A 27136-nucleotide genomic window follows, 5' to 3' on the forward strand; every position below is an offset into this window, starting at 1 on the left:
ATCATGAAATAAATGAAAAGTGTGTGATAATTGGAACTTGCACAAAGACATGCTCGGTAACCGAGACTCGAGTCATGACTCGCTGGGTTTACTCAGCATTCCTCGGTCCAATGATAAAAGTTACCATACCAAAAAGAGCTGTTGTTATAACAGAATTGAAAACACTGGTTACCGTCAATGACTTGTCCATTAACGCTATTATCCGTTACCGTGGCGGCCAATGTCATTTTCTAGCCCACCGGTTATGCAACAATTCTAACCTTCTCCCTTCGAAAAATTCAAACCTTAGTTCTAACTCTTAGAATTGTCACGATACCTACCGTTAGCACCATAGGCTACTTTTCGCTCTCCACAATCTTAGATGAAAAATAAACGAAATGATACAATTGTGACTACGGTATTGTACATCTGCACTAATTATTTTTGTGATAACTCTTTTGAACTGTTATGTATATTATTTGATAAGATTGGTCATTATTTTTTAGTTAAATAAAAAGTTTATTAATTGAGTATGAATTTAAAATTTGTATGGGTGGAATTGTGCATGGGTGCAATTCCAATCGAAGAGATGAAATGTGTTTCATTCAAATTAGCCAATGCAGGTTCATGAAACATACAAGTCAGGCTATTACTTGATTTGTAGAATAAACCGGTAGACTTTACCGGTTAACCGAGGCAATTTTAGCTGTCTGATATCCGGATAAAGTTTGGTCGGTTAACCGGATAACAAATGCATAACGTTGTTAGTGCGTTTTTATGCCTTTTTATCAAATTCTGAACTTCTCTGTTTTCAGAAACGGGCAGTTTAACAGAACGGAAGTGGTGTTTGACTCCTCCTGAACTTAATTTAAAATCTAGTTTAGAAAGTTAAGTTAAAAATAGATTATAAAAGTTAAGTTTAAAAATAGATTATAATAAAACAAAAATATTAATTAAGCATTAAGAATTTGTGAAATGTTGGACATGTATTTGTTTTTTTCATGAAAAACTACGTCGCAAAGTTTTTGCGATATCCGATAAATATCCGGACAGTAAATATTATTGATATCTGAACTAACCCTACCCGGGATACAGCATCCTTATGCTCAGTGCTTTTTCTTTAACTTCAACAAGGCCATTAAACAATAAACCGTGTAAAATTGACAATGAATGATAGGCCACTAAACCAAGATTTTTAGCAAGTTTAAGAATCAGTGATTGCATCTTATAAATGAATATACTGTACCATCCACAATCAGTCCGGTAGAATGATTTTATTACATGGAATTGGACACAAGTAATTATTATCAAACAAGTTACGAAAATTGCACATAGAACGTGATTTATATATACATCACAAATTTAAAAAACTATTTTCTTAACGATCCATTAAATATCAATACAAGAGCATTCTCTCTAGGCCAAATACAACGATGAAAGTACATTATTTACAAAAGAGTGTGCCTTATCACATTCAAATTGTTTGAATATTAATAAACATAATAAAAGTCAAGAAAATTCTTGCAAGAAAAACTGTACAAGGTGGACGTTTGAGACTGCTGTAAAACAGTGAATTAAATCAATTTTGTTATTTCAAGTCCAAAACTACACTAACTGTAAATCTTGTAAGTTAAACAATGCAAACAATTTTTGAAAAATACCGAAGGTAAAAGAATGGTATCTATTCTGAAAAATCGATATTAACATTTGACAGGGAATTGAAATATTTAGAACATTGCTGAATATTTATTCAGAATATAGAATTTATAATCTCTGACAAAAATAAATTGCACAATTAAGAACTTTAAAATAAGTTAAAATTACTTATCACTGCACTGTTTTATGCCTACACCTAATTTTGCAAAATACGAAAACAAAGCAATAGGTTGCACATATTCTTGATATTTAGTTAAAAGAAAGCACACAAAAAAGTAGAAAAATTGTTGTGGCTTCCTATCAGGTACCATGCAAATATACAACTATATAACTAAATATATAACTGAATTAGACATGTTTTAACCTTTCATTTATATAGTTTGCTTTCTTCTTCTCAGAGGTTCTGTAACAATACATAAAAAACAAAATGTCAGTTACAAAAGTAAAGTTTACGAAGGCTTATTGTAAACGTAACGTTCAAGCAAAACACAATGTAATTCATATTTTGATTTGATTTTGTCCAACATGCACATGATGAGCATGCAAAAAATCACAACAAAGTAAATTAAATCAAGCGTGGTTTCAGAACAGCAAACCTTTCATGCAACATTGCAGCATGAGCATGGTCTATTTATACTTATAGAAAGCAAAAAATATTACAAAAGTTTCTAACTTTGCCTTTTTGATATTTGCCACTTTCAAGTATTTGCTAGATTATAAAGTGGGATGAATTACGAGATATGCACTGGGTGATTTTGTCACTGGCAAAAAAGCAATATTTCCTCTCATATCATGGCTCCAGTGGAACATGTTACTGTGCTTGTGGTTATAAAATGCATGAAAATTATCAGGATTAATTTTGAAGTCTGATGCAAGTTTTACCACTTTGATATTCAGTCTTCAAAAACATCATCATCAATATTCATACTGCTATCTAGAAAGTTTATGAATTAGACAGACGTTAGTTATGGGTTACGGCAGAGCAGAGTTTTAATACATAACCATTATTCTGCTAGGGTACTAAACACAGCAAAACACCATTTATTAGTAGCATGGCACCAGTTAAAATACATTTAATGCAGAATTAATATGCAAAAGTTTAGAGACAAATTCTGTAAATAATTTTTTTTCGTGGGAAACCTTATTATAAATTTTAAATGCAAAAACAAAGACAGCACAACAGTATTGAATACAAGCATTTCATAGTGAATCACTGTAAAACAATTACATAAATGACATATTCTAAATTCTCAAAAAATTGAAATTTGCGTAGTCAGGAGAGTTGCTGAAGACTTTGGAATATAAATAAGAAGAGGTTTCAAACAAGCATTTACTAATTTTGTTGAGTAATTTAGACAGCCAAGCAAGATAAAGATGTTGATCCAATGAATGTGTTACATAGAAACAAATTTGCATATTGAAGTTTAAAGAATTATAACATTTCACAACATAGATATACGGGGACAACCAGATTAAAGTGGATGAAAGGATCAGTAACTTTTCAAAAACAACAACCATGCAAGTTACTTAAATTTTCTCAAGCAAAGCCTAAGTATATCCCAAACCTACATCGCATAGCATTATGAACATCCCACATGGCGTTTGCCTTCTACCGCTATATGCTAGTCAACAACTAGTTCGATTCCTGGATCAAAGACAACTTGGTACGTCATTTGAACTTCTTCAACAACACTATCAACAGGCTCTTAACATCCTGTTTCAGTGGTATTTCAACTCAAACTGAACTTGAGCATATTTGAGTAAACTACTATTGCTCTATTATACTTCTTCATATGATATATATATATATGCCTTTAAACAATGAGGTCAATAATCATTTACTCTGGAAAACGTAGGGTCATAAACAAAAAAATTAAGCTGCAAGCCCAGTTAGTTGTATTGCATTTGTGAGGAATGATACTGAAAAAAACTACAAAGCATTCAAAGTTACACAATCAATAAATATCTGCAGATTACGAAAACATCAACTCAATAGAGCATCCATTGTTTTACAAAGCTCATACACACCAAGGCTGGGATCAGGTAGAAATCACAATCAGCATATATAAAGCAATGATTTACATTAGGTAGACATAGCAAATGATACAAGGTATAAAAATTATTACTAAACTGTATAAAAGGTATAGTAAATGTCACAAGGTAATTTTCTGCAATTGTGAAGAATGGATAATAAAATCGTCATGAAGAAAAATACTACATATATGCCTTACATAATTTAACCCAAGCTAATACAATAACAGCAGATATCTAGAAACGAAAATGTGTATTCATGATTTATGGACATATTAAGGCAGCTTTACTAAGTATGAAATTGAGATATGACAGCATGTATGAGATAACGAAGTTTGCGCAAGCAATTGTGATAAATATTGTGTCAAACAACTATTAGTTTTATGAATAATATAATTTAACAAGTTCGTTATGTGTAGAAATAGCTACATAAAAAAAATTACAAGCTGAGACACATACTTTATGGTTATGAATTCATTTAATACAGCACACATAGGTAATAATAATAAAGTAGCAAGGCTACAAACCACTATTGCAATTTAAGATTTCTGTTGTTCAGGTACCGTATGTGAGGTTGCAAATAAAATTGTCTTACATATATTCTGTTAATTAAAAAGAAAAAGAAACCTACAAACAACTTTTTCATTAAAATTATGTATACCCACAGACACCTACTAACCCAGTTTTTTATGTAATATATGTTTATATGTAATTTTAAAGTATGTTCTGGAGAGTGTAGGAAATAGTTGCAGTAATTGAAAATCAATAGTTTAAACCAATCATTCTTTAAACCAAAATCCACCACTTTCTTAAAAGAAACAAACTTAAGCGCGTGTGATTATACGGTAAGATAATGTACAAAGGATGATATAAAATTTATACCTAGTTACCACATTGACTGCCACATGGTCAAATAGCAGTTTGGTTCAGATTACCAAAGACGAAATGCAAAAAAAAATACTCTGCAATCGCTCTGGACCCTTAACTATTTGAAATTCCAGACTTGTCCTGGCCATCAGAAGAAGTCTCTGCGTTTTTTTCAGAGCCCAGGGGTTGACAATTTGCATGTAAAATGCCGAATAATATTGAAGAGAATACCATAGATGCAAAACAGTAATAACAAGTGTAGTGTATTCGTGGTTGGCTGAAGAAGCCCATTCTCTTCTCCTAAGGAAGTCATTGCCGGCAGTCAACGTATTAAACATAAAACAAGTTTAAAGACAATAGGTAAAGTATACAATGGCAATACAAACTCAAAAATGCATGAAAAGTCAGGCAAAACAACACACACACTAAGACCGGTGCAAAAGGGTTATATTTTGCACATCATTGTAGGATTAAGAACATAATCTCATTGATGCAAAAAAACTCAAAAGATCATGCATCATGGCCCATCATTACCATTCTATGTTTTAAGCCAAGACAAATATGTTTTATGAAGCTGAATTTCAAAATTTAATGCCATCTAACTTTTGCAAAAGGTTTAGCCATAAACAAAATCTGTATAAAGTAAAGTATGCAGATAAGTTAGATTTGACAATTGCTGGGTTAAGAAAACAAAACCTAAAAATATTTTATTGCTACCTCATCTCCTTGAGTCGTTTTGTACAACACCCATTGCGACTTAAAAGAAACAGTGTTTTACCACCCAAACGCTAATTAACAACTACAAATCTACATTTCCTTCACATATAAGCTACAACCATATGAAACAATTACCGGTACTTTATACATTAAAGCTACAAAACATAAGATCACAAGCCCATTGAAGATAAAAACGACTGGAAAACTGTACAAAACTTTTTAGCAAAGCATAATATTCCAAACTACTATAAGTGCAATTTTGACGATTTTGGTATTTGTCCAAAATTCTTATCACACTCTGGAATTTACTCAAACAGATACATGTAAGAAATGCATAAAAAGAGAATCGACAGACATACAAGCCACATAAACCAGACATGCCCTACAAGTAAGTGTTATATTCACCATCTTGCAAGGTGCTACTTGTACTAACAGTTGACCCAGAACCTTGCCGACGAGAATTTATTTCAGATCTCAATCTCTCGTATTCATCAGAAGCATTTGCAACTTTTTCCTTGTACTCTTTGTCAATCTTTTGTTTCATCTGTAAATGCAAAACACACTATAAAAAACGATTAGGTTCAATGTATTTGTTAAAGTACCATTCTAGAAAAAAAACAGATGACAAACTTACAAGTTATTAAGAATAGATATTTGCAAAATAACTTATTTTGAGGTTGGTGAAGTATTTTACACACATCTTGTACAGCTAATTCAAAACAAAAAATGTACCAATTTTTCTTCTTCTTCAAGACTTTCTAGTATTTCAACTTGCGTCGTGTGCACTTTTTCCAACCGCTCACCTTGTTTTTTTGCAAGCTGGAACAAATTAATTCAGACAATGTAAAAACATATGATATAATATACCTTTTCTTAGTTAGGTCCAAAAAGTTCAGTCAAAACACTGTGGAACGTACTGTTCTGCGTATTGCCACGCAATCTTGGATGTGGCGGTCTGTGATGTCTTTTCTCTTCTCCTCCACTTCTTCTTTGCTTAAATTTGACGGGATGTTTTTTATTTTTGTTTCCTTATCTGCATCCTTCTGCTTCTGCACTGCATCCTGTTCCCTGTAAATAAAGAACTTGCGATAAGCAATAAGCACATTTTACTCAAAAACATAAGCTTTGTAGCACATACTTCTGCGCTATGTCCTGAAGTTTTTCTAGTTCATGCTTCTGATGACGTTTAATGAGCTCAGCAAACTTTTGTATGAACTGAAACACCAACAAGATAACGCTACAATGGCAGCAAAAACACCAAATGTGAAAGCCGCAAACGTGCTGTTTATGGTTTACAATCTTCTTCATAACTTAATCACAAGCACAGTTTGCTCCAAACCATTTCATAAATTTTACTAACAAATAACCACAGTGTTCAAACCTGTGGCAATTTTTCAAATCGATAATTTTTTTCTTCAAGATAATGATCTTTTAGCAATTTAATGAGCTCTGACTTTTTTGCTTCATCAGGCAAGGCAGGGTTGGTGTCAATGGACACATCAGCAACTGGAGGTTTTGACATATAAAAAACGGACATTTATTACGTAAAAACGTAATTATGTAATGTATCATTTTCTAATACTTTTGGTTTAACTGTATAACAATTTTATAGGTAGTTTCATCTATTGTGTTAAATACACTAAGCACATAACATGCTCACTTTACAATCAAAAATACTTAAAATAATAATTATATCATACTTGAAGGCCTTCTACTAAAAGGAGAGCGCAAGACAGGCAACACAGATGAGCGTCTAGGAGTGCTAAACATCTGATTATAGCAAGCTGTAAACACCTGATAGAAAATTTAACATGAAAATATATCCCTTTGAAAACAACGGTTAACTGCACATGTGTCACAGGCATATTAGCTCATGTTCATTGACACTGTTCCCAAAAGCTAGCAACAAATTTTATTATTATATCGTCCAGCATCTAATATTTAATTGACTAATGGTGTCCCAATGATGAGATATCGCTCAGTAAGACGTGGCACTGTTGGACGGTATTGATGTCATGGAACACAATTGAAAAGTGTCGAAGTAAAACATTTTTCTAATAAAAGGAGTCCTGTCCATTTACCAAAACAACCTTGATCAGAATACTGGGGAACAATCTTCAACTCTGATAACATGATACAAAATAGATGGATAATTAAATTACAAATAAATTGTACAGTGTTAAAAATCAAAGTCTGAGTGTTAACTACAGGAATATGTTCTGATGTGTAAATATAGGCGAAGTCACTAATTTAATTTGATCTGGCAACTTCTGAGTTTAGTAGTTGTGGACGAAAACCACCTTGTAGCATATTGGTGCATTGATAATATATTGGTTTTAACAATGATATCTTTGTGAATTGTTGTACGTACCTTAAGGCGCAGTTCTGTATATGCTGAAATTTTGCGATATCTACAATTTTGTTGGGCTCTTACGTAATGGCTAAAAAAAGTATGTCACAGCAATCAGAGGCCAGCATGGCCAGTGTTGTTTTTCAGTGCGGGGATTACCCAAGCAAATAACGTGTTAAAACTTTGCAGGTTGCATGTTTACATTGTTTAGGTTAGCCTAAATTGTTGGTGAAAATTGATGAAATTTGACTCTTTTGAATCAAAAATTGCAGTCTTGACTTTAACGTTCCATAGCGAGAGTTAGAGATATGTGATTTTATTAGGATTTCATGAAATAATAACCTAAGGCACCCGAGGCCAATTGATACGTCTTAACTGGAACACCGATATCTAAATGGCCAATGAAATCTTCAGTACTTGATGACATAATAATAATAATTCATTGTGATCTCTTAGTTAGACCAACAGCATAAATCTCTGCTTTGTGTGATTTCAGTAAACTGGCACAAAAAACATACTCGCAAGTAGCAATTTACTATACCTGTAACTGCCTTTTCTTGAACTTTTCAACACGTTTCTTTTGCTCGTTTTCCAATTTTTCATACATTGTTTTCAGTTTTAGGTCATTGACTGTCTGGGGTACAAACTTCCCCACCACTTAAAGTACAACGATGGTTAGACTTATCTACCGTTTCAATGATTACATATTAACAAACCAGAAAACTAGATAACCAAACGTCTCTTACGCTGGTTGTTGTCAATCTTTTCAGAGTTAGATACAGAGCTGGAAGATCTGTGAACCGGTCTCGCTGTTGAAAGCGATGATTCAGATTTCTATATGAAAAAATAAAGTTTGTATGTGAGTGCTGGCTAGTGGCTAGTAATACGTCTTGCAAGAGGAGCGTTAAATGCCAATATCAAAATATGCCCAAAACGACAATGACAAGATTTTAACCGATATACTGGTTATTTAAAGTAAATTACCTTTTGCTCTTGCTTTGTCTTTGGCTTTGGGTGTTTTTTTGGAATAGTTCCATAACCTGCAGGAATGTGGGAAGGATCAAACATTTCTTTTTCGCGTTCATCAAGTAAAACTTTCATGGCCTTCCTCCTCTCCTGTCGTTGCTTTTCCTCTATCTCTTGATCTCTTAAATAGGTGATGGGATTTGCCAAAGCATCCGCAAGACCTGGGGTAGATGAGCAAATTAATTATCGTCCATTTTACAGAATATTTTTACGTTCAATAAAGATCTTCACAAAATCATTGGAGGGGGATGAATAAAATATAAGAGGTGGATCAATGTTCACTTTTGTGAATATCTGGCACATAATCGTCGACTTGGAGATGGACAAAGAGAGATGGCATGGTCAGTGGTTGGTTACCCTCATTCCTCAGCGTGATATACCTAATTTATGATAAAATTAATCATGTGAAGAAACAAGTTTTAAAATAAGCTGGCAAGTGACAGCCAATTGCACCTGTATCCTGGCCTCAGGCCTTCTACTCGTAGAAACCTCTGTCCAATCATGTTACCACCATTGTCTAAAACAGCTATCCGTAAAATGGCGAGTTCTGGCAGAATGATCTGAAAAGAATCCCATTTTATTCCTCTATACCCCAACTTAAATATGGGTAAGAAAGTAAACAAAATCCTTCCGAAAAATTTCAATTCCCTGAGACCTTTGTAAAAGTAAAACCATTGGAGTTGTAACAAGGGTTGATAGAGTTGTGTTCAATAGTCTTGGTCCGTTGTTTACGATAAGTATCTTTAGGAAGTCCATACATTTCCACTTCAACGAAAGTACTCAAGCGTGACGATGACAGAAATTGGCCAGAAATCACCTGTTGTTGCAAATATCATTGGGTTATTAAACTAAACCTTATGCTAATTTTCAGTTTGTTATGATATGGTGTCGCAATCTTTATGCTTGGACTGAGGAAATTCTTTGCACAACTTAGACCCGCAATGATTCTTCACCTCTCTAGCCTCGGTTACCAAGCATGTCTTTGTGCAAGTTCCGATGGACAGACAATTTTTTGCTATATTGTCCAAATTTCACCAGAACCACTAAACAGAAGCAAGTATCGTTTATAACTTTCTCAATGGTAATACAACAGGAGCGCAACTGGGAATCAAACTCCGCTTGTATATTTACGAGCCAGGGAACCTAACCACTTCGGTTAATTGAGAAAACATCAATCAACGCAATCGAGCATTCAATTGTACAGTACGTTCAGTAGTTAAGCACATTTCTAGTATTGTTGAAATGTGTTACAACAGAAAAAATAGTAACCGTGTGATAAATATCATGTTACCCTGATTGTTAAAGTTGTGGCGACTATGCCATCGATGCTCTGCGAAAAAGGATCAAACATGCGATCTTTCTTTCTCATAAGCTCCGGCTTCAGCATATAGCCCGTGCCACCGTTGAATTCAAACAATCCAAAATTTACTTGCATCGGTAAGTCTAAAAATTTCGAAAATCACGATTAGAATGTGACCAGATAGAGAGTGAAACACAGGATACAAATGTAACACTGTATATATCACGGCAGTACAAATGAAACGAAAATGGGCGAGTAAAGTACCGAACAGCACGAATTACACTTACCCAACATTTGAAAATTCAAAGCCACAAACTGACAACCAGCATTCCAAAACACCTGAGGCATGTAATTTGAAGAATCCATGCGAGCTCCCTTCGGATAAATGCGGCTAGTCTGCCGGCGATTATATCGAACAAATTCAAGCGGATAAAATGTAAGCAAACGAAGTGCAGCAGTTTCAGTGAATGAGGAAATCTCGTAAGATCGGCTTCGTCTTTCTGATATTTCAAACGACTTGAACCTAAACGAAGCATGAAGTGAAAGTTAACAATAGTGCTTCAGAGTTAGAAATATCTCGATTACGTTTTTAAATAAATAGCTTAAAAAAGAGCTGAAGTCATAGGAAACGGCAAATGTCATTGCACACAATGCTGAAAACTCTCATTGAGAACGCAGTGAAAAAATTAACTTTACTACGAATAGCATTATCGACGCACTTAATACAAAATTAATGCAACTCGCTCAGTTTATCGGTTGTAAAACACTTAATGAAAAATGTATAAAAAACACATCAATCACAAGATTTCCTAGCAGGAATTTAAATAAGGTCGTAGATGATCCATGAACGCCCTTCCGGGTATCGTTTGACCCGATCACTGCAACTCGTGCGATGAATGTTCTAAACGAAAATGACAGTAGCATCGTCGTTTGCCTGTCGCTGAAAATGCACGTCCATGTATTGGGAACATTGAGTATAAGCTGTTGAAAGAGATTTTGTCACAGAAAATTACATTCTGGAAAATGCCTCATGAATGGTATTAACATTGCTGGGTGAAATATCAACATATCAAGCATCGACTGCATTTAATTATTTCTAAATGTTTGTAAAGAATTTATTTCTATTGCTACAATGAACGCATTAATGTATTGCCGGAGAAAATGTTTGAAAAATTATGATTTTTACAAAGATAGTTTATTATTAAATAGATGACTAGCGACCGCCTTAACCCATGAAAACGGTTGGTTTCTGACGTATCTTATGCAAGAAAGTGTTTTGTTTACATCATTTCACATACAGTAGAATTATTCAGGTTGCCACCACGACCAGGGTGTCAGAGTCTTTGCAACTGTGCGACTACTTCGCCCGAAGACCTCGTTCAACCCTACCTCACTATAAATGGTAATGCCATACAGTAAGTGTGGCTGAGATTCAGACACGTGGATTTTGACATTGAAGCGCTGAAAGTAGAGAAGGTACAACTGCCGTTACTTCAACAATGGCCGTCAAGTTTTATAAGTTAATATTTAATTTATAATATTTAAAGCTATTGTTTACAGAGACAGTGAACATTATGTCTGCAATTAAGCAAAGCCTGCTCATCTTCCAAAAATGCTTTTCAAATGATAATTGAATTTTTACGTCACAACCAGCCGGTCTTCGACCTCAATGCGATATCAAGCGAAAACATTTTTTAAGGAGTAAAAGCTAGGGTCAGTTCGAGTCCCGTTGTTTCCTTTTTTAAACCCCTGGCTATCGAGCCCAACAAATTCTGCGCACTATGCCCCAAAAGGTATAAATTACGCAATAAATAATATTAAATACTGTATATGCTTGACTTTGTAATAACTCGTAACGGAGAAAATTTTATCGAATTCGAAAGACATGAAAGCTTTCAGCTTCTGTACTTTTCGCACGATTTCAGATTAAGTCACCTTAGACCAGAGTTTCCGAAAGTGGGTTCCATAACAAAATTTTAGGGGTTCCACAAGTACAGCAATGACGTGTAATTATTAATTATTAACCCAAATTATTAAAGAGCACTAATATTTCTTGGCGGAGGGACGATTATTGCTGTGGGCAACTGTCAACTGTTTATGTTTATTTGAAGTTTCTGGCGAATTGGGGGTTCCTTGTTAACTTAAATAACCCTGCAGGTTCCGCGGACAAAAAGGTTTGCGAAACACTGCCTTAGACTGACCCTCAGCCACACGTCATAGGGCCATAGGTCATAGGTCATATTAAACGTCATAGGGTCATAACTTAGCTTATCACTTATAACGTCATGATGATGGAAAAGGTTTACCAAGCGAGATATTACAGTTACACGATTGGCGTCATGAAATCATCTTTGCTCCGTAACATGTTTGTCTTTACTTAGTGAAGTTCTGAAGTAAATTACAAGTAGTGTAATTCGAGTTAAAATGTGTGTACACCGTGCATATCAAAATAAACCAGGCGTTTATATGTTATCATACACGAAGTAACTGTTTTCAAATATTTGTCTAATTAAGTTTCAGGAAAAATTAAAAAGCAAAAATATTTCTCAGAATTATAAAAACACTAGCACGCATAACTTTGCTATGACGCCATGATACCTGTGACATCACAATCGAGAGACAGTTTTTCACAATATTCGTCAGATCCTAAGATTCAAAAAACGAAATCTGTTACACAAAGATAAGGACCAGCGGCCGTTCAAACGAACAGCCAATAGCAATGAGCTATGGGTGAAAGGGAAGTAATTGAAATTATAAAAACGATTGTCTGCCACACACCCGACGCAATAAACATCTTGAACAAAAGGATAGATAATATTTTTCCCGGTTCTGATTTTCCACTAACCGCAAAATACATGTAGCCAATGCAGCGGTATTTACGTCACTTCATTATGTTATAGTGCAATTGTATGAAATGCAATCTCCCAAAAGAATAATAATTGACCCAAAGAGTTTGGTAAGAATTTCTCAGTCAGCTAAAGGATTTCAATATTCTGACAGCAGCGAACAAATATGATGCTTAATAATATGTTTAATATAATATAATATGTTTAATATTTGGCAACAGCAATTAGTATGTTAGCAGCGCGTAAGACAGCATAAGACAGCCATTCTGTTTTTCCCCAAAAGCTTGCAAATAGGGCCAAAATTTTAACTTAAAGTTAGCATTTGCAGTGGTGAATTTCCCGTAGAGATATATAAAATACACTAACAAACTTCATTTGCCCAGGGCTAACGACCAAAAGCTTTTCGAGTTACTTCCACGTAAAATACCGACATTTGCAGTAGAATAACGCTACAATTGTGATCATTCACTCATATGGAAAGGAAGCGCTATAAATAGAACACAAATTTGCTGAAGAAATGAAAGGCCAATTTTATTACCTATTGCATTATATCTTAAACCCATGCAACACTGTCTGATGTACTAAACACACTGGTGGGCCAAAGTTGCCCTTAAAATGCTTGATAATAATAATTAATAATTTACATCCATTCGTTGAATGGCATCAGTACTAACTAAATAGTTTGCAATGAAACTTCGGCTTTCAGGGCATGTCTTGGTGGAATACATACTATATAGTATAGGTAAATACTACACAGTACAAAAATGTTCTACCTGACTGGCTGGATATAGTTGACAAGTGATGACATGGCTCCATAAGCTTTCGACTCTTTGAGAGCAGTTCCACAATCTTCTGCATTTTCTTTGTAGTCAAGATTTGTGATACTTCCCTCATCTTCATCATCTTCATCGTCGTCATCTTCATCTGTAGAGGGAAATGTTTGGGATAAAATTTTTGCATAAGCTGTTGCAAGTTTGCCTACAACAAGCTATAACCTTACAAGCCTGAAACTTGTAAAATTCAGATTAAAAGGGGAAAATTTCGTTTTTGCATTTGAGGATTATGACAATGTCAGGATATAACCTTTGGCTTCTTTCAATGTCTCTGTATCATTTGAATCCGGACTATCTTCGTCATTTTGTAATTTGTCATCACCATTGGTCAGGGATGCTTCAGTTTTTTTGGTTGAATCACTGCTCTCTTCTGCAAAAAAAAATTGACAAAACCTCTTCCACATTTTGGGGAATGATATCTTAAATGTTTTATAATGAAATTTTTCTGCATATCATTCACTTTTTATTAAAAAAGGTATTCTGCACTTGATTGCTTGGCATAATTAATTTTAATAGATGTACCAGTGCTGTTTTTTCTAGATGTCGGTTCTTCCTTGGTAGTATCTGTATTAGGACAGGCCAGATAAGCAGGTGAGGAGGTGCTAATTTTCAGTGACATATTTTCAAGTTTCTCTGCAACCTTTTCACAATCCGTAAAGTCTGTGGAGCCTATAATATCTGAAGTAAGATTAACACCGTTTGATCCATTAGTTGAAGGCAAAACTGGTGATGTTGACTTCTTATTGTTTGCCAATTGTGTATTTGTCCGCTTTCCATTTCCAGCAGTGGAATTTTGATGCAGGCTTTGTGCTTTTGAAAGTAATGCAGTCTCACTCTGAATGGATCCACTTTTGGAGCGATCTTTTTAAAAACAAATTGCACAATAAAGAAGTTAATCAAAAAAATTGCTGAACAAGAAATATATTGAATACGTAAGGCTAGATTTATGGTGAAGCTGCATAGGGATTGACAAGGATATGAACTGAACCCAATAGTGTCACAATGATTATGGTATCTAAAAATCCCACGAAAAACTTCTTATTAAAAAAGGCAACAAGCTGTGAACAAAAAGTGGATAGCAAAACGATGACTCCAAAGAAAGGAAGAAACTTAATGATTTAACGGGAAATTTTATCTTTCAAAAAAATTCTAAACAGGCAGATAAGTCATTGCTTGCGTCATACACTTAGTTTAGGGATGCACAATGAGGCACTGTTTGCGTTAAAATCCAGTTTCCTTTAGTGTTATGTAGCATATCCATCCTAGACGACAATGTGCACTGAGTCATGATTTGTGGGCTGTGTAATAGATGCTACAAAGAAAGGTTTTGGTAACATGATGCTTAATAACTTTACTGCGTCTTAGTAAAAAGAAACCTTGCTTAAAAAGCTATTACTGTATCAGTGCAATCTGTCTTTTAAATGGATGATTATGTTGATTGCAGCATGCAAGCATTTGCAGTAAATGCCTTCAAAATAGAAAACGCAAAATAATTGATGTGAACTATCAGTACTATAAAAATTATTTCAAATGATAGTTTCAAGATCTTGATGCAAGGAATATGAGTGAAATCATGCTGGACCAGGAATGGCCACGGTCGACTTACTCGATTCAGACTCTAAAAAAGTGTCAACTGTTGCTATGAAAAATTTAGACTATCAGAATTATTCAACTATTATTCAATTATTAAACTATTTAGAAAATCATGGTTAAATTGGTTATTCAACACAAGGAATATCATTAACTTACTTACTTCAACAATTTAAAACAGTTTGATTTGACCATGTTATTAAAATGTTACAACTAAGTAAAATGTCATTATAGTTTACTAACCTTTTGATGTTTCTTCTGTTGACGACTTTGTTACAGTAGATGCTACATTGTAAACGAAATTATCAAAATTATATTCCTATATTAACATATCATTTCAATACCATGCTTATTGCCTAAAATTACATAATCATGAACCAGAATACATAAGCACAAGCAATTTAACAATTTCCACCACTAAAAAGCTGTTTTGTGTCAGAATTGAAGACATAAAAATTTATGATAAACCAAAGTGTTTGTCAATGAGTGTGGCATTGATACGGCAAACACATTGAGATAAAAACAATTAAAACACAACCGCATATACATCACATGCATAGTGTTTATCCTATATCTAAGCAATTGCATTAAAAGAAAATCATACCATAAAGACGAAACCCTTGTTAAACCAAATTGAAAGAGACACTGATCAAGCTTAAAATACAGTAGCATATCACAGGAAACACCTGAAATCGTCCTATTTCTGACACTACTAATTATTCCATGTTTGGAATCAAATCATTTAAAATCTTGATCCTATTTAATGTTGTTGATAATTTAATTTGGGGTCTTAAAATTTATGCCTACCTCCTTTCTTTGGTCTTTGTTTCTTGTTTTTTACAATAATTTTGTAAAGAAGATCCTTTGGTGGAGGCAAAATTTTGTTTGATTCAATCTGCAAACAAGAAATTAATGTCATATCTATCACTATCTTCACAAAACAAAAAGATTTTGTGCTGGAAAGAATGAACTTAATTATCCTACATCGTAAAGGCACTATATAATGGTAGATGTGTGTATTTCAAAATAATTAGGATGCAGTCCACGCCTTTTCAGAACGGCACTGGGGTATACTGTCAATCATCATTTAGTAACTTACAGGGAATTCATCCAATGGATCAATCAGTAGTTTCTCTTTGAAAATATCTCTGCAGTATTGCGCCATTTTGGCTTGTTGTTGAGGGCTACAAAGAAATTATGTGAGAATATTATGACACAAATTCCACAGAATTGCAAAATCCAAATAAATATAACAGGACCTGTAAACAGAGCCTTATGGCTTACAAGACAAATTTATTTCAACCATTCTTAATGTGGATACAGAAATTTCTCCTTTTCTAATGGTTATGACAATAGCAAGAACATTGTACTTGTCAACGTGATTTTCAAATGACAAAATCACAGGGTATGGAGAGGTCTTGAAGGCGCTTTCATTAATCGCTTCAACAACGTCTCGAAACAACACAGGAGTGCACAATGTAAAACCATGATTTATAATAGGCTCATCATCACCATCCCAGCAATCTAACTCAACGCAGCGACAGCCCGTGAGCAGAACCTGGCGATACATTTCTGCCGAGGATTTGCTGCGATACTGAGTGCCTAAAAATGCGAATAAAAGCTTTCAACATACATAATAGGGCTCGATATCAATTTCTGACTTTTGGGTAGTTTTAACAATAACTAATTACCTATAACAAATATTTGTTGGGAAGTGTTTGAGATCCTAATAAATATTTTATTGAAAGAAACTGTAAATTACCAGTAAGGTACGTATTGTGAGATGAGTTAATGAAATAATGTGAAAGAGGCAACGTCATGTCTTGATGCTCAGCATATTTTTCGATACCAACAATATTATTGTCATCAGACTGAAGGTAAGCATCAAAACCTTCTGGAGTTAGTTGACCTGAAATATTTCTAATCCGATAAATAATGGATCTGTGGAAACTCAATTTTTAATTTCACAACTAGACGAAAGTACTAATTCTGTCTGAATTTCTGTTGTCTAAAAAGTAGCAGATTTCAATGTGACAATATCCTGAATTTTCCCTATTGTTTGCAATGCCTGTAGCTGCAGCGAGGACTGCATTGTAGAGGATGGAAGGTAGTAAAGCAATTATCGTCCGAGATTAGGTCTTGCGTCGAATAACATTTTATGAGAAGGAACAGTGAGTGGTCCAAAAACTTTCTAGTTATAGATTAGTTGAAGTTGACTTGTTACTAGGTGCTAAGAAAAATATGACTAAAATGCAACAAAAAGCAGAAAAACAAGGTTAATGAAGTGTTAATTGAACTTTACCTCTCTGTGAAAACATGATGTTTGGTTCATATTCCTGGATATAGTCTCCTGCTTGATCATCTGTTGTAAATGGGTAAAGGATTTCATTAAGTTTTGGGTCCCGTTGCACAGTGTTAACAAAGTCTTTCATCTTTTGCTTGGTTATATACATCCTTTTTGCCCCAAAGCCCCTGCAAAAGTTTTTGATTTAATGAATAAAGTCCTAAAACCATATCTTTTTACCTTATGGCTCTTCTTTCCTAGCTTTAAGAGAACGGACGACTTTGCGCACAAGAACAATCAGAGTTAAAAGCAAAACTCACAATTCAGCAAATACTGAATCCATTTCAGTACGCAGGCAACAAAGCTGGAGTAGCTTCTTGAACCTTGAAAGTTGAAACTCTTCAGGGTCAATAGTAGAATTTTTCTGAATAAATATCATCATTGGTATTGAAATTATGGGAAGGAAGGAAAATAATATGGAAACAAAATTATTATTAAAAAATCATCATGAAATTTGGCAAAGATAAAGTCTCATCTGTATTGTATCCACCTAAACACTATACTGTATTATAATTAACTTAACAATTGCTCATATTCTGCTTACAGATCGTGACAAAACAATACCACCTTGAAAGATCAATTATAACATTTTAAATATATGTAACTTGAATAATATTGAAATCCAAAAATGAGTCTACCACCCTGGTAGACTGTAAAAGCATAGACCAAGAACTAAGGAAAAATGATTATATTATGATAAATAGTTAAAACCTATGTTAAAAGTTATATGCTTTGTTACACTTAGCAAAATGGTACCGAGTACAAAATTACAGGTTTGTTAAAGCCCTTTACATTGTGCTTAAGGGCTGATATGTGTTTACTTTTACATGTTTAAACACTTTGAAGAACTTATATTTGGTCCATTTACCTTGCTAGTTATCAAGCCCACTGAGTTGAGCACACTCTCAACCCTTTTCCGACCTCCCAGCATCTTATACAATCTGTATGAGCACAATAATGGTTGGGTTAAACTCGTCTTGAAATTATATACCCTAGTATACAAATGTTATTACAGTATAACATTACCATTACATGGCCGTATAATATAACACAAACCATTATGATAAAACATACTTTTTTACAGGAATTTCACCAAACTGATTGGTCTCCAATTTGAGCTTGGTAAAGCTAAAAAGAAATTTTACAGTTCACTGACTTTTTCCCATGATTTTCTATAAACAACCATTTTAACAACTGACTGACTCGAAAGGCATGCAGTAACTTCAATACCAATCTGTAAGAGAGATTAAATAACAAGGTTTTCTCATGCTTCTTACGCTTTTTCAATAGATGTTTCCACAGAAATATGACGTGTTGTTGGATGATAAGCTAGCTTCAGCAAGAAATCAGCCCATTCCTTACAATAATAAACCTTTTTAATTTTGTGGAATTGTCATTATTTGTAATTTTAACACCGATGGTATGTTCAATTTAACCACTTTTAGAAAATGAATTACGCAGCTATAACATGTTAATTTCTATTGTACACAAATCTGTTTGGAAAATTTTAAAAATCAAAATGGAATTTTACATAACTTTATCATCAGACACAAAAATTCAATATTTAAAAAGAACAAGGGTAGTAATATGTGCTGCACTATATACCATCAGTGTATGGCTCACGAATAAACCAATTATATACTACAGCATTAAAAACCCATTGTACCAGTGATATATTCACAGTAGCATTGATAATAGCTAGACATTAATATATAAATACAAATGTCTGTATAGCTCCTTTCCTTATGCAAAATACTTGACTCAAAGTCTCAAACACACGACTTTGTTAATACTTGGATCTACTCAATTCAACATCTCTGTTATTGTTATATAATATATAAGTATAATTGTTTTAGCAGAGAGCAGACTACTTATTAGGTAATTTAGGTTGCAAATGATTTTACATGAGGATTTCAATAATCTAAGGTGCCTGCACTCGAAATGCAAAAGTGGTACTGGTACATGAAAGCAGCTCTGCATAATAGTATCACATTAGCAGCAAAAAGGAAAATCAATTGTGGTAAATGCAAACACATTATGAATAACACACTATATTGTTTAGCGACCTTTACAACTTCTAGGGGATTCTTGTCAACTGATATAAAATTTAGGAAGTTTAGTTCCACAAGTTTCACCCCATACACAATGGTAAAGCATCTTTCATTCAGTGGTATGGTTGGGTCGCTCACCATTTTACCCAATTGTGGATCCTAAAAAGACATAATGTAAGTTAAGGTTACTTAAAATTTTAATGGAAACATTAATAACACATTAATGTTTCATTAATTATTATTAATGATATGTTGATATTAGTTGAAATTACTGACAGTTGACACTAGCAGGCATAACATAGAGTGAGCTTAGGTAGTCTCTTCAACAAAATTTAAATTCAGACAAATGCATGATGATAATAGTTTAAAGTTTAGTCAAAAAAGTCACCATTAAGGAAAATACCACAATGAGCCAATGTGTAACATTGTTAATTACTTTACTTAATTAATTTACCGTTAAAAATTAATAAAAAATGTTTCTTCTTTTACAAGAATATGGCTAATAACAGCCCAAGCATGTACCCAGGGATAGACTGTGAGCCCATGTCTTAAAGTTGACACCAGCTACTACTAAGTAAAGGTTTCAAAGAGCAATAATAACAAACTTGAATAGGTAATAAAACTTGAAAAATTACATTATCTTCCCCAATAGTTCACATACGAGTTGGAAGCATACAGTGATCAAAGACATATGAGCAAGGAAGTGGGTATTTATAAAGACAAACACTTTATGATAGCAAATCACCAGGTCTTTTGATTTTATCACTTTCTTTACCTTATGAAGTCTTTTCCACACCGCCACCCATATATTAATGCCTTGATCATTATATTGAACAAAAGCTGCAAATATTTACCCTTCCCAGTAAAAACGTTTTTCATCTTATAAGAGAAATGAATAAATAAAGCATCCTGGCATTAAACTACACTATTAATCTTTAATAAGTCATGAAAATTTATAAACAATCGTTTAAGGGAAACGGATATATTAAAAATAAATACATATCCTACTTTCTTTACTCATGGTTTCCCTTTCACTGGCCAAAGTCATAAATATTTATTGGCCATCAATATTAAACCACTGAACCACCACTGTTTACATTATGAAATCAGGGATATATAAATAATTCATGTCCTGGAACTATTAAGGCAGGCTACAATTGTCTCAGCTAAATACAAGCAAGGTAAAGTTGAAACTGAAATAACGGTAGTTAAGGATCCAATTTTCTTATAAGCTAGATGAAAAAGCAGACACTGTCCCATAGATAGTATAAATGGAATGTTAAAGATGTTTTTTTGTGATATGTAAATAGGCACAAAACAAATGCAGTAAAAATTACAAAATCAAGGTCATTTCTGGTTGTTGTATAATTACATGAGGTGTTTTTTGCGCTGTACTTTCCGAGCATCATGTCATTTGCATACTAATTTGCAAACTGTATGTAAATTTGCAAACATTTGCAAACTGTAAGACAAATCACTATTCACACTGAAGAATGCTGTTGTTGAGTTGTTGAAAGTTAAAGCTGTTGATGCATACAGCTAACCAAACAGACCATATGCAAAATATAGGTTAAACCGCATGCATACGAGTTACAGAAAATTTTTAGCTAGAAAAATATTTCCACACCACAGCAGCATGCACGAAGTAAATAGTGTGGTTATTTTTACACATATCTCACCCCAGAAATCATTCTGTCCAGTTTTTCCTGCTGTAGATTGAAAAAGGAATTAGGCGGCATAATCACAAGCAGAACAATGTCATTAAGTTAACATCAAGCTGAAATAAGTGCGTGAATAACCAATTATGTAGTCTGTGGGGTAAACCATAAACTGTATTAGCGACGTTCTAGCAGAGTTGAGCAGAAGCACACTAATTTTTTTATAGCGTCATCATTTTTCTAACAAAGTTTTGGAACCAGGAGTGTCTTACTTATTTTTCTGGTATCCACCAAATGACCAAACACTTGCTACATCTTCCGGCACAAAAATTGCGAATATTGAAAACATAATTATTTATACCACTATCGCTAAGGTTGGCTTGGTCAACAAGTGTGAGACAGGCAAAATGTTTGCTTTTTTCAAAGTACCGAAGGGATTTCCCACAATGGTGATATGCTTTCAATGTACAGCATATTAATGATCAGACATAAGAAACCTTGTTAGGTTACATAAAATTTTATTTAACAACAACAAATGTCAGTTCGCAAACGAAATGCCAGCAAAGTGGTTTTGTATATATCTTAGTAAATCAATGAATATTTTCCTATTGATAAATTTGCATCACATGGCCAACTAAGCTCATGTAGCATAAAAATTTTAAACTTAAGTTAAAAAACTTAGCTATAATATATACACCTACTAATAATGCATCTGTGACAATAATAGTGAGCATTCAGCCCACACCGATGCATATATTTTGTTCTTTAATTCAAATTTATGAAAGGGCGTTTATTTACAAATATTTGATCGGTGAAGAATGTTCAACAGGAAATCTTTGCTCTCCAGACATAAATTTTCAAAAGTTATGTTGCTTTCTTTCTCTGTGCTTAACAGATTGAAATCGTATAACATGTAAAAAAATTACATGGAATTCAACTAAACAATCAAGGAAAGTTTTCATTTTTCTTTTAAGAAATTGCCAACTTATTACTGGATTTAAACGGAATTGGTTGACCTACAACAGAATTTTCCTTGCAAAAATTCTCAGAAGATGCAATGCTCCTAACAAAGTAAATGAGCAGTTACACCAAAAAAAAATTTAACAGTTGTTTCACATATGACAAGATAAATTGAACGTCTCCAACTGAGTAGAAAAACATTATGTTCAGTTACCTTAACCTTCAAAATAATAAACATTTGATTTGGTTGTGTAATATGTAATCATATATACTGAATGTATGTCTGGTCAGCTTTGCACAAAATTGAAATTACCTTTATATTATTTTAAAGAAATGTATAGGCAGACTGTTGTCATACTGTGCAAAATATATGGCACTTCCTTCTATAATCACAGGAAAAATTTAAATAATGACACTTCCCTAAAGCTTAGATAGTACAAGATTTACAACAGAGCTTAAAATAACATTCAAACCTGTTTCAAGATTCGCCTGATAAAAAATTGAAACGAAGTGAATTGCCCATAACAGCCAGATAAAATGTGAAAATATAATTATAAAGAATATGTTTTAGAAGCACTCTTGCTTTGAACAATGATACCAATAAACCTAAGTTACAAACATGCATAATTGAGAACAAATATCACGAAAGGTGTGATCTCCTGGTTTGCAGTATATACTAGATACATGGAACTTGATGTAGAGTCAGAGACATACCGATTCAGCAAATGCTTCAGAATCCAGATAATTACATTTGTTTTTCAACAGAGTAAACAAACTATCAACATATTAACTAATTACCTTTAAGTAAATTAAGGCAAGCTAATGAATCGAAGCATCCAAATAGAGTCAAACTTTGTGGGAGGTATCAATTACAGGTAAGCAAAGGTCAAATAAACAAAACTACATCTGGTATAATGCATACTTTTTGAATACAAACCAGCCAATGCATTTTGCATGTATAATATAGCAACTTAGCAATTGCCAATTTCAAGTATGAAGTCAGACAGCCATACATACTAAAGTATATTAAACAAATTACTTGACATCATTCATTATGATAATGAAACGCCTGAAGTAAAACACCATATATATATGTATATATATGTAAACAGCACACAGATATTTGCAAAAAATTTAGGCAAACATATTTCACACCCCACAAACAATTTTCTAAAAACATTTGTATCATATATATATTAAATGAATCTTTATCTTATAGAAATAAACGTATCACAACTATTAATTACTATTTCATGCAACTTTAGCAAAACACACCACTAACACCAGCATGGCAGTATCTACTAAATTAAACACATAATTAGCATAAGTGGGTAATTTGGTGCTGTTTTACAAAAGTGGTTTGGGCTTTGTCGGTATTTCTACGACAGTACCGACAGTTTTTGTATAGCAGATCCTGCTGCAACTGCGATTGTTTTACTATGGCTCTGCTACAGTTAACCCCACTAGTCCAGGTCAAACCATATGTCACTCCAGTCCTTGTAACTTCATTAAACATAAATTGTAGATTGAAAAAGAACAAAAAACGCTAAAAATGGCGCTAAACCGCTAACGTTTAAATTAAAAAAACTCTTGAAAAAAGAAATTCTCAAAACGATGAAATAATCACTTCGAAAAGCATTGAGTACCAGGAGCAGCTAAAATTTCAGTCAGAAAAACAGATTTGAAAAGTTGTTTAAATCTAAACTGAAGATATTTGGTGATGTCATAGAAAATAAACACAAACAAATCTTTTGAAAATATTTTGGAAGCATTTTTTATTAATGTGAGAAATTATATTAGTTTAATCATGGTTCTTTTGGAGAAAAATTAATAATCGCACGTGAATATATGTATGTGTGTGGTAGCTCAAGCTAAAAGCTAAATATATATATATATACATTTATATTGATAATAATGAATATCAAATGCAATCAAAATGTAATAATATAATGAAATATAATACCAGCAGTATAAAACTAATTCCTTATGTAACATTTTGATGAGCAAAATATCCAGGATAAAAGTAGCCATAAAATACATAAGTGTATAATTATAATGACAACTATGAATATAAAATAAATATTTTGATACTTAACCTCTTCTAGATTAAGCCTTTAAGGTTATATATACAGTTCCTTTACCTTGGGCTCTCTGGCATATTTCCCAAATCTGGTATCTCTAATGCTTGAAATTTCAAGGCATTCAGTATCCTGGTAAAATAAACAAAAGTAATAAATCTTATAAAAATTTTATCGATATCACATTGGTTTGGTGACACTTAATCACGCGACACTTAATCACGCGACGCTTAATCACCGACACATAATCACTAGGACATTTAATCACGCGACTCTTAATTACGCGACACATAATCACTAGGACATTTAATCACGCGACACCTAATCACTAGGACATTTAATCACGCGACATTTAATCACACATTTACAGTATCGGCTACCGTACACACTAGGTAACAATGTCATGCATGGGAAATGTAAGCAACTGCACGAAGATAACTAAAATCTCGCTTGACAGATAACGGTCAACTGTGTCAACACGATGACTGTCATCGTGTTGGTGATATTTCTGGCTAAATATCAAAGAGTTTCTAGCTGGTGGAAGTCAACTTTAAACCAATGTTTTCTGAATTTGACGGTTTAATTTAAATTATCATTAGAATTGTCGCGATGCCCATCTATGCGTATATGTGGTGTACTTCGCTTTTGCAAAACTTTGTTTTAAGAAAGGTAATAGGTAAAAAGTTTTTTCTTCACGTCAGAACCGTTTTGATGGTACTTTGATCAAGAGCTTCGGTGACAATAGAATAATGTTACATATTACATAGGTTATACGTAGCAATGCAAAATGACATGTTATTTCCTGATTGGCTAATGTGTTTCTATAAAAACTAAGGTTTGGTTAAAATCTCCCCTTCTTGTCTCTACACATAATATCAGTTTTACCTTCTGGACTGTTCATTACTGAATTGGAGTTATAGTTTTGTTTAAATGTGAAAAGATGATAAAAATGTTTCTAATGTGATACAACTTACTTCGGACAATATAACAATTTGACTTTATGAAGCTGGTGTTGATTTAAAGAAACATTATAGAGAAAGCCGGCGCAACGGAGTCAAAGACAATTGTCGGGGAGTTCTAAAAGAAAGACTAATAGCCTTTGGCTTTAGGCCAACCTTAAAAGCAATCCACATCGTCATCCCCACAGAGAGATGCACATGAGCTTGAATTACTGAATTTTCCTCACGCTTTTCCGACATCCAAGTGATTATGTGTCGCGTGATTAAATGTCGCGTGAATAAGTATCCAAGTGGCGTGATTAAATGTCCTAGTGATTATGTGTCGCGTGATTAAATGTCCTAGTGATTATGTGTCGCGTGATTAAATGTCCTAGTGATTATGTGTCGGTGATTAAGCGTCGCGTGATTAAGTGTCGCGTGATTAAGTGTCGGTACACCATCACATTATATAAAACCTTAGTAAAATCCATCTATAAAACTAATGACAATGATGATAATGGTATACTGGTTTATATCACTTAAGAACACTTTCTTACTTTATTTGGTTCATGCCAGTAAAGTACATAACCCTTAGGATCAACCCGAAGAGTTACTGGTACAGCAACAGAATCCTATAAAATAGTGTCAAATTTTTTAGTGCAAAGTACAACTTGGCAGGAACAATATTACATTGTACAGATAATCCCATATTTATATCACTGATTGGAAATAATTTGAAGAAACTTACATCTCCATCAGATTTGGGCCATTTTAAAAATTTGCTTCCTTTGAGGAGTCTTTGTGGGATTTGTGGTTTATCAATGTTAACTTTGTGAACTGCAGCTTCAGCACCTGCCATTGCTAAAGTCGAATTATATCATTTCAACTCCAAAAACACAGCCATACAACTATAATTTTGGCTTCACACTGCGATCTCTAAATAAAAAAGATGGTGTCATATACTTTTCCCCGGCAGCTTAGATTTCATAAAACTCTGCATGCACTTGATTGCAGCAACCTATATTCTTATGACATCTCACGATTACAAATATTTGCAATATTTTAATACATCAAAAATTAACATAATTTAACCTAAGCTATTTTTGACTAACACAGAAAAATAACGAAATGTTAAATTTATACAGATTAAATAATTTGCTTATACAATAATTCATAAAGTATATTAAGAGTTTCATTAAGAAAGGTGTCACTTATTGCACTTAACAACAAAATGCAGCAGCTTTAATGGAAACAGTTTAACAAATAACTATGCCAACACTTGGCTTAAGAAAGTTTACATTAAAAATGTTTTTTTTATTTCATTTGAAAATATAATTAGTGTGTAATATTAAAACCAGGTAGCCAACAAAAAGACTAATTGTCATTTCAGACCTTGAGTGAAAATATAATCAAAACACTCCAACAATCTTCAAAATAAATTATTCATTAATTCAACAAAACTTATTGCTTGCATTTTGACTGGAGTCATTAATAATGCATCTGTTTGGCTTTTGGCTAACCTCTTTGGCATTGGCATAAAATGCATTAGTTGAGTAGTACCTATGCAATTATGTTTTTAGGCTACACCTCACATATCCAAAAATACTATTCCATAATAAAATACCATCACATATGCACACAAAATATCTATTCGTCTTATGCATGTCAGCTTTCTAAATTAGCTAAATGTAGCAAATGTAGACTTATGATACAGAATTAAATACCAAAACTAACTGAAAGATCATAAACGATGTTGAAAACTATGCTTTTGGATTGCCGGATAAATATGCCAACTAATTTAAAGCCAAAGCCTGTGTCATGCCAAAGTATTATATATATACATACATAAAATGTAGAAATTGGGTAAAGCAATAAACTGTTCTGGATCGTGCAGATGATGGTTATCACAAAC

The 27136-nt window shown here is 33.4% G+C and overlaps 1 protein-coding gene across 7 annotated transcripts; it reads right to left on the minus strand.

Moving 5' to 3' along the window:
- Nucleotides 1-1238: 1238 nt before the first annotated feature.
- LOC143447166 (1-phosphatidylinositol 4,5-bisphosphate phosphodiesterase beta-1-like) lies at nt 1239-26179 on the minus strand. Of its 7 annotated transcripts, XR_013114048.1 has the most exons (36): nt 25973-26179; nt 25782-25856; nt 24350-24418; nt 21270-21299; nt 19606-19749; nt 18817-18896; nt 18614-18667; nt 18408-18480; nt 17800-17903; nt 17498-17667; nt 16958-17104; nt 16566-16797; nt 16295-16379; nt 16003-16090; nt 15439-15480; nt 15212-15244; nt 14128-14466; nt 13856-13975; nt 13546-13696; nt 10214-10449; nt 9918-10069; nt 9282-9443; nt 9080-9186; nt 8909-9006; nt 8585-8787; nt 8347-8434; nt 8142-8257; nt 6951-7044; nt 6632-6756; nt 6389-6465; nt 6168-6318; nt 5983-6069; nt 5656-5794; nt 5251-5289; nt 2518-2569; nt 1239-2038 (listed from the first exon to the last, which is right to left on the minus strand). XR_013114048.1 is itself a non-coding variant. In XM_076947118.1 (35 exons), the coding sequence occupies exons 1-34, from the start codon at nt 26081-26083 to the stop codon at nt 2529-2531; spliced, it is 4023 nt and encodes a 1340-aa protein (XP_076803233.1). In that variant the 5' UTR covers nt 26084-26179; the 3' UTR covers nt 1239-2038; nt 2518-2528. The 7 variants fall into 7 exon arrangements, 6 of the variants coding, with proteins under 6 accessions (XP_076803233.1, XP_076803234.1, XP_076803236.1 ...); XM_076947118.1 differs by lacking the exon at nt 5251-5289; XM_076947119.1 differs by lacking the exon at nt 2518-2569.
- Nucleotides 26180-27136: the final 957 nt, after the last annotated feature.

This window comes from Clavelina lepadiformis, chromosome 2 (assembly GCF_947623445.1).
Source record: "Clavelina lepadiformis chromosome 2, kaClaLepa1.1, whole genome shotgun sequence".
Lineage (NCBI taxonomy): Eukaryota > Metazoa > Chordata > Ascidiacea > Aplousobranchia > Clavelinidae > Clavelina > Clavelina lepadiformis.